General features: G+C 36.8%; 1 protein-coding gene across 3 annotated transcripts in view; it reads left to right on the top strand.

Annotated features, from left to right (window-relative positions):
* The window catches only part of grid1b (glutamate receptor, ionotropic, delta 1b), a 693674-nt gene that overhangs the window by 486861 nt on the left and 197335 nt on the right, over window positions 1-9478 (top strand). For all 3 annotated transcript variants that reach the window (XM_055004576.1, XM_055004575.1, XM_055004577.1), the window contains one exon: window positions 2467-2672. In XM_055004576.1, coding sequence (XP_054860551.1) covers window positions 2467-2672 — 206 coding nt within the window. The remainder of the gene's footprint in view (window positions 1-2466; window positions 2673-9478) is intronic.

The raw sequence follows: 9478 nt of genomic DNA, 5'->3' as shown, positions 1-9478 counted from the left end.
CAACTGGAGAAAGTTCTAGAGTAGACCTACCGACAACTGGAGAAAGTTCTAGAGTAGACCTACCGACAAGTGTAGAAGGTTCTAGAGTAGACCAACCAACAACTGGAGAAAGTTCTAGAGTAGACCAACCGACAACTGGAGAAAGTTCTAGAGTAGACCTACCGACAAGTGTAGAAGGTTCTAGAGTAGACCTACCGACAACTGGAGAAAGTTCTAGAGTAGACCAACCGACAACTGGAGAAAGTTCTAGAGTAGACCTACCGACAACTGGAGAAAGTTCTAGAGTAGACCAACCGACAACTGGAGAAAGTTCTAGAGTAGACCTACCGACAAGTGTAGAAGGTTCTAGAGTAGACCTACCGACAACTGGAGAAAGTTCTAGAGTAGACCAACCGACAACTGGAGAAAGTTCTAGAGTAGACCTACCGACAACTGGAGAAAGTTCTAGAGTAGACCAACCGACAACTGTAGAATGTTCTAGAGTAGACCTACCGACAAGTGTAGAAGGTTCTAGAGTAGACCAACCGACAACTGGAGAAAGTTCTACAATAGACCTACCGACAACTGTAGAATGTTCTAGAATAGACCAGTTGTCGGTAGGTCTACTCTAGAACTTTCTCCAGGGGACGTTCTCCTCTATGCACTTCAAGGACCTGGAAATCCGGAAATATTCCCAGTATGAAGGTAGAACTCTGATCATTGATAAAGTTACTGGAGATGAAGAACCAGATGTTCTGAGGAAGTCAAGGAGGCACTTTAGTCCTATTTGGTTGATATTTTTGTGCTGATTTTGAGTTTTTGTCATAATTTCACCTGTTTTGTGGTAGTTTTGGTACTTTTGTGGTGATTTTTGCTTGGCATATTTGAACCTTTCAGGGTAGTTTTGCCTATGTTTGGGGTGATTTTGTTTCTGTTTGTGGTAATTTTGGCCATTTTTGTAGTTATTTTCCAGCATTTTTAATTATTTCAGTTGCAGTTTTTCACAATTTTGGCTCTTTTTGGGGTGATTTTGTGTCTTTTTGTAGTAATTTTGGCCGTTTTGTGGTAATTTTGGCCGTTTTGTGGTGATTTTGCATGTTTTTTGTGCCAAATTTTAGTTTTTGGCATAATTTCACCTGTTTTATGGTAGTTTTTGTCCTTTTCATGGTAAATTTGGCTGTTTTCATGGTGATATTCCATGTTTTTGCTGGCAAATTTGAACGTTTCAGAGTAATTTTGGCTCTTTTTGGGATCATTTTGCAAGTTTTTTGTGACAAATTTGAGTTTTTGTCACAATTACACCTGTTTTGTGGTCATTTTGGTACTTTTTGGTAGTGACTTGGGATGTTTTTCCCTGCATATTTGAACCTTTCACTGGCTCTGTATGTGGTGGTGGTGGTTCTGAGGAGGTTTGGGAGTTTTTTTTCCCATATTTGTTTGATTTTATGTGAAATCAGCTGATCAAATCAGCCTGACAGTCAACATTAGCAAGAAATCTGCTCGAACCCATGTTAACAACAACATTCTGCCTGCTTTTACTTTTTAAAAATCCCCCAAAAGATGTCTCTGAAAAACTCACAAATATGAGTCATTACCAACTGGCCTATCTGGAGGTTTGCCAGCTGGTTCTCACAATAGTATTGCTCTCATCAAAGTAAAAGCTTGGCAGCTTTGCTTAAAATATTTCCAAAAATAAATGAAAAGTTGTGGTAAACAATATTTTTTCTTCAACGTTGATACTTCGGGAGGCTAAAAAAAATCAATCTGATGCAGAAAAATGCAGCATTTTCTCACATTTTTAACATATTCTGCTGTTTTTAGCTGGATTTCATGACTTATTTTTGTTTATTTTTGATATCAGATTGCAGTAATTTCTCTGCAAACATCCTTAATATTATATATAAATTCTTTCCTCTGTGCAAACTTTCTGCTATCTTCTTATTTCGTGTCTAAACTGGACTCTTTTGCCAGCTTGATGCAGAGAAATGCAGCTTTTACTCACATTTTTTAACATATTCTGCTGGCTTTAGCTGGATTTCATGAACTGGAGGAGCTTTTTATCTTTATTTATGGAAAGAATAAGTTGAATTTTGTGTGTTTTTGATATTAAATTGTGTTTATTTCTCTGCAAACGTCCGTAATAATACAAAAATCGATATTTTTTCTGTGCAAATTTTCCAGTATCTTCTTGTTTTGTCCATATTTTTTGACTCTTTATTCTCTTTTCTTATCCGCTTGATGCAGAAAAATACAGCTTTTACTCACATTTTGCTGTTTCAAGCTGTATTTCATGACCTGTAGCTGCTTTTTATCTGTATTTACGGAAAGAAAAAGTGGAATTTTGTGTGTTTTTGGTATCAGATGGTATTCATTTCTCTGCAAACATCCCTAATAATCCATAAACATTGTTCATACTGTGCAAACCTCCCAGTATCTTCTAGTTTCCTCTGTATATTCTGACTCTTCTCCTCCGTTGTCCTGCCTCAGATATCCGGGGGCTGCAGGGTTTCCTGGACCAGACGTCCCGGCAGGGCGTGGACGTGGCTCTGCAGAGGGTGGACAGGAACATCAGTAAGGTCTTCACCAACCTGTTCACCACCATGAGGACCGAGGAGCTCAACCGCTACCGGGACACGTTGAGAAGAGCCATCCTGCTGCTGAGTCCTCATGGAGCCCACACCTTCATCCAGCAGGTCTGAGATGCTTTCTGTTACCAATGAACTAAATGCTGGTTTCTGTTCTTATTTTATCAAATAAACGCGGGTTCCGTTGGCGTTTTATGAGCTAAACGTTGGGTTTTTTGGTGTTTTTTGAACTAAACATTGGGTTTGTTTCTATTTATGAGCTAAACGTTGGGTTTGTTTCTATTTTATGAGCTAAATGTTGGGTTTGTTGGTCTTTTATGAGGTAAACATTGGGTTTGTTGGTGTTTTATGAGCTAAACGTTGGGTTTGTTTCTACTTTATGAGCTTAGCGTTGGGTTTGTTGGTGTTTTATGAGCTAAACATTAAGTTTCTTTCTATTTTTTGAGCTAAAGATTGGGTTTGTTTCTATTTATGAGCTAAACGTTGGGTTTGTTTCTATTTTATGAGCTAAATGTTGGGTTTGTTGGTCTTTTATGAGGTAAACATTGGGTTTGTTGGTGTTTTATGAGCTAAACTTTGGGTTTGTTTCTACTTTATGAGCTAAGCGTTGGGTTTGTTGGTGTTTTATGAGCTAAACGTTAAGTTTCTTTCTATTTTTTGAGCTAAACATTGGGTTTGTTTCTATTTTATGAGCTAAATGTTGGGTTTGTTGGTCTTTTATGAGGTAAACATTGGGTTTGTTGGTGTTTTATGAGCTAAACATTGGGTTTGTTTCTATTTATGAGCTAAACGTTGGGTTTGTTTCTATTTTATGAGCTAAATGTTGGGTTTGTTGGTCTTTTATGAGGTAAACATTGGGTTTGTTGGTGTTTTATGAGCTAAACGTTAAGTTTCTTTCTATTTTTTGAGCTAAACATTGGGTTTGTTTCTATTTTATGAGCTAAATGTTGGGTTTGTTTCTATTTTATGAGCTAAATGTTGGGTTTGTTTCTATTTTATGAGCTAAATGTTGAGTTTGTTTCTATTTTATGAGCTAAATGTTGGACTTGTTGATGTTTTATGAACTAAATGCTGGTTTCTGTTTGTTTTATTAACTAAATGCTGGTGTGTTTGTATTTTATGACCTAAACGTTGGGTTTGTTAGTGTGTTTCTGCTGGTCTGTTGGTGTGTTTTATGAGCTAAATGTTGGTTCTGTTTATATTTTATGAACTAAACGTCAGGTTTGTTGGTGTTTTATGACCTAAACGGGTTTGTTGGTGTGTTTCTGCTGGTTTGTTGGTGTGTTTATGAACTAAATGCTGGTTTCTGTTTCTGTTTCATCAACTAAATGCTGTGTTTGTATTTTATAAACTAAATGTTGGGTTTGTTGGTGTGTTTCTGCTGTTTGTTGATGTGTTTTATGAGCTAAATGTTGGGTGGTTGGTGTGTTTTGGTTGTTTCTGGTGGATAAACTCCATTAGCAGCTGGACGTGAAGAAGCCAGACTGCTGTGAAAACATCCAGCTGATGTCGGCTTTTAGAGACGGATGGGATGTTTTTTATGGAGGATGAATAATTACAGATCTGGATGTACGAAGAGGATGAATGATGGAAGCTGATGGATTTAATCAGTGAGAAAACGAGAAAAAGTAGAAAAAGTGAGTTGTTTTCTAGAACAAGTTGTTTCAGAGTCGCTTCCGCTGGTGCAGATGTTCACCTGATCTAAGCTGGTCAACACTTTTTGTTGTTGTTGTTGTTGTTGTTGAGTCCAGACATTAGTTTTAGAAGTTCAACAGCTGATTGGTTTAGAAGTGGCATCAATAATATCAAAGAAAAGTTGATTTCGGTTTTATTGCTTTGATTCTGAACGGTTCTTTATGAACTCCAGGTCAACTATTGTGAGTTCTTTGGGGTTTATATCTAGTTTGTGTTACCATGGAGACAGATAACCAGTATTCTGACATTTATATTTATATTTGCAAAGAACTGAAAATTATGGTGTCAAATATAGAAGAACAGAAACTGAAATGAGTTGAAACGTCTTTAATTGTTCATGTTGTAGATATTTTAATGAATTTAATTTATCTGGAATCTTTGTACTGTTTTTTAAATAGCTGTACAGCATCCATTACCATGGTGACCTAACTGTGCAGCATCAGTTACCATGGAGATCTAGTTGCTCATCTTCAGTTTCCGTGGCAATAAAGCTGTGTAGCATTGGTTGCTATTGTGATTTGGCTGTGCATCATCAGTTACTGTGGTGATTTTACAGCGTAGCATTGGTTACCATGGTGATGTGGTTGTCCATCTTCACTTGCCATGGTGATAAATCTGTGAGGCACCAGTTACCATGGATATGTATCTATCCAGCATCCGTTGCCATGGTGATCTTACCGGGTAGCATCAGTTACCATGGAGATACAGCTGTATAGCATCAGTTACCGAGGTGATGTAGCTGTATAGCATCAGTTACCGTGGCGATGTAGCTGTATAGCATCAGTTACCGAGGCGATGTAGCTGTATAGCATCAGTTACCGAGGCGATGTAGCTGTATAGCATCAGTTACCGAGGCGATGTAGCTGTACAGCATCAGTTACCGAGGCGATGTAGCTGTACAGCATCAGTTACCGAGGCGATGTAGCTGTACAGCATCAGTTACCGAGGCGATGTAGCTGTATAGCATCAGTTACCGAGGCGATGTAGCTGTACAGCATCAGTTACCGAGGCGATGTAGCTGTACAGCATCAGTTACCGAGGCGATGTAGCTGTACAGCATCAGTTACCGAGGCGATGTAGCTGTACAGCATCAGTTACCGAGGCGATGTAGCTGTATAGCATCAGTTACCATGGTTATCTAACTCTGCAGCATCATTTGCCATGGTATCTCATTGTCCAACATCAGTTACCTTGGTGATCTAGCAGTTACCATGGTGATGTAGCTGTGCAGCATCCGTTACCGTGGTGATCCATCACATTAACTGAGTAGACCTGCTGACACATTTATCTTAGTTTGTAATTACACCTTTTAGTGTTTGGATCAGGAGTCTGTCTGCTGTTGTGTGTGTGTGTGTGTGTGTGTGTGTGTGTGTGTGTGTGTGCGCGCGTGCGTGCGTGCGTGCGTGTGTGAATTATTGATCTGATGTGTGACTGGGAGATAAACAGTGTCAGATGTTGACAGCTGCTGGTTTCTACTTGCTGTTATCTATCGCCACGGTAACGCAGACTGTAGTAAAACCCACAGATACACACTCAGAGTACCCGTTACAGTACACACTGTACTGTGTGTTGTGTTGTTTTTGTGTATTCGTTCGGCTTCCAGAGAAAACCTGTTGCCTTACTGTGTAGTTTTAGCAATAACCTGCAGACTGTTGGTGATAAAACAGCAAAAATTTAAATATAGATTTCTAATAATTAGTTATTTTAAGGTGGTTTAAACGCTTCACCGTCTGTTCCTGCACTTTAGGAAATACAAAAATAGAGGTTTGCTTAATTTAGGTGGAATTCATGAACGTTTCTTAAGCGCTAGAAGATCCAGTCAGCAAATAAAGAGTTCAGAGCTGCTGTAATAATATTTAAGACGCACTGAGCAACATCTGTGAAAAAAATTCCACCTTAATAGTTGCTTTAGGATAAAAACAAATATCTGTAAAATAATGATGCAGAGAATTTAAACATTTAATAAAGAAAAACTCGTTTGACCGAGGTGAGCGCTGGGTGTGTGTGTGTGTGTGTGTGTGTGTGTGTGTGTGTGTGTGTGTGTGTGTGTGTGTGTGTGTGTGTGTGCGTGCGTGCGTGCGTGCGTGTGTGTGTGTCTTTTTGACTTATTCAGCTGCTGTGTGCTCGAGTGTGTGACTCAGTTCTGCTGCACTGATCCACCTCTAACCTTCACACACATGAAAACACACAAAATAACACACACACACACACACACACACACACAAAACCAACAAAAAAGAGGCAAAATATGACCAAATGAGGCTACAAATGTCCTTAAAGCGCCAAAAATATGAACCAAAAACACCAAATTTGACCAAAAACAGATAAAATATGACCAAATAATACTATTTTACCTAAGAGACCAAATATAACCATATAGCGACTAAATATGACCATAAAGAGACTGAAAATTAACAAAAAAGACAACAAATACAATGATAAACAGACAAAACCTGACCTACAATACACAAATATGACCAAAGGAGACTACAAATTACCTAAAAGAGACCAAATATGAACCAAAAAGACGAAATATGACTGAATAATACAATATATATTACCAAATAGAGACCAAAAAGAGACAAAAAATGATCATAAAGAGATAAAATATGATGATAAACAGATGAAATGTAACTACAAAGTGAGAATATATGACAGTAAAACCAATAGATATGACCAAAAAGAAAGAAAATATGACCCAAAAAAACAAAATATGACCACAGAGAAACAAAATTTGACCAAAAGAAACACAATTTGACTAAAAAGAGAAAAAATATGACCATAAAAAGACTACATATGACCAAAAGAAACAAATATGACCAAAAAGACACAAAATATGAGGATAAACAGACAAAATCGGACTAAACTAGACAAATATGACCATAAAGAGGTAAAATGTGGCCTTAAATAGATTAGAAATGACCAAAAAGATGTCAGATGTGACCATAAAGAGACTAAAAATTAACAAAAAAGGACACAAAATATGATGATAAACAGACAAAACCTGACCAACAATAGATAAATATGACCAAAAGAGACCAAATATGTACAAAAAAGACAAAATATGACCAGAAAGAAATAAAATATGACCAAATAATACAATATTGTCCAAAGTGACCAAAATATAACAATAACGAGAAAAAAAAGAGTCAAAAACTGTGAAAAAGGGCAACATATGATCAAAGAGAAATAATTTACAATGACAGATGAAATATGACCACAAAATGAGAATATACGACAATAAAACCAACAAATATGACCACAAAGAAAGAAAATATCATCCTAGCAATACAAAATTTGACCAAAAGAGACTAAATATGCCCATAAAAAGAATAGATATGACCAAAAAAAGACGAAATATGATCAAAAAGAGACTAAAAAATAACATAAAAAGCACAACATATGATGATAAACAGACAAAACCTGACCAACAATAGATAAATATGACCAGAAAGAGACTAAAAATTACCAAAAAAGACAAAAAATATAATGATAAACAAACTAAATCTGACAAAAAGTAGACAAATATGACCAAAATACACAAAATATGACCATAAAGAGGCAAAACAGTTATTTTTTTGTCACTGTTATGAAAAGCAAAAAAAATAAATAAATAAAAGACTTAAAATTACCACAAAAAAACACAAAATATGAAGGTAAACAGACAAAATCTGACCAACAATAGACAAATATGACAAAAAGAGACTAAATATGGCTTAAAATAGATTAAAAATGACCAAAAAGACATAAAATGTGACCATAAAGAGACAGTAAACAATTGAAATGAATGTGTTGTGTGTTCTTCGTGTTGTGAGGACCTGGATGTGTTCACACAGTCACACTTTGGTATTCTTATGAGGACAAACACACATCTTTATGATGTAAATCTCCACGTGTGTTTAGTTGTAGTGATGGTGAAGGTTGGAGAGTCTCCAGGACAGAAGGATAGTCCTCTGGAGTCAGGGAAACAACGTGTGTGTGTTCAGTGTGTGTGTTCAGTGTGTGTGTTCAGTGTGTGTTCAGTGTGTGTGTGGTTCATTAGTGCTGCAGAATGGAGGATGCTGTCTGCAGTGATGTCATGGAAACCTGCTGAAACTTCTTTCTTTTCATCTGTTGACTCTTAGTCCACCTGAAGCTTCCCTGAGGAACTTTAGCAGTGCAGCAGTCTGGTTGTGTGACCAAATATAACCATAAACAGACAAAATATGGCAATAAAGACACAATATATGATCATAAAGAGACCAAATATGACCAAAACTAAGCAAAATATGACCATAAAGAGACTAATTATGACCATAAAGAGGCTAAATATGACCCAAAACCAAAGGTTGCAGCTCCTGTATTTGGATATAGCTTTAGCATTAGCGTGTGCTAAATGCTAAATACTAAGCTTTGTTCTTTCGGTGTCCCAGTGTGATGAAGTTAGCACGCTATATGCTAACATTAGCTTCCATGCTAACTGTTCGAGGACAAACTCTGTTCGTCACCAGGATGTGTGTTTCTGCGTTAGCATCTCTTTTAAGCTAATATTTAGATCATCAGGTCTGTAGATGAGTCTCTTTGTGTTAGCATCTCTTTTTAAGCTAATATTTACATCTTCAGGTCTGTAGATGAGTCTGTTTCTGTGTTAGCGTCTCTTTTTAAGCTAATATTTACATCTTCAGGTCTGTAGATGAGTCTGTTTCTGTATTAGCATCTCTTTTTAAGCTAATATTTAGATCATCAGGTCTGTAGATGAGTCTCTTTGTGTTAGCATCTCTTTTTAAGCTAATATTTACATCATCAGGTCTGTAGATGTCTGTTTCTGTGTTAGCGTCTCTTTTTAAGCTAATATTTACATCTTCAGGTCTGTAGATGAGTCTGTTTCTGTATTAGCATCTCTTTTTAAGCTAATATTTAGATCATCAGGTCTGTAGATGAGTCTCTTTGTGTTAGCATCTCTTTTTAAGCTGATATTTACATCATCAGGTCTGTAGATGAGTCTGTTTCTGTGTTAGCGTCTCTTTTGAAGCTAATATTTTAGATTATTAGGTCTGTAGATGAGTCTGTTTCTGTGTTAGCGTCTCTTTTGAAGCTAATATTTTAGATTATCAGGTCTGTAGATGAGTCTGTTTCTGTGTTAGCATCTCTTTTTAAGCTAATATTTAGATCATCAGGTCTGTAGATGAGTCTGTTTCTGTGTTAGCGTCTCTTTTTAAGCTAATATTTTAGATTATTAG

This window comes from Amphiprion ocellaris, chromosome 18 (genome assembly GCF_022539595.1).
Source record: "Amphiprion ocellaris isolate individual 3 ecotype Okinawa chromosome 18, ASM2253959v1, whole genome shotgun sequence".
Taxonomy (NCBI): Eukaryota; Metazoa; Chordata; class Actinopteri; family Pomacentridae; genus Amphiprion; species Amphiprion ocellaris.
This window is presented reverse-complemented; position numbering and strand designations above follow the sequence as displayed.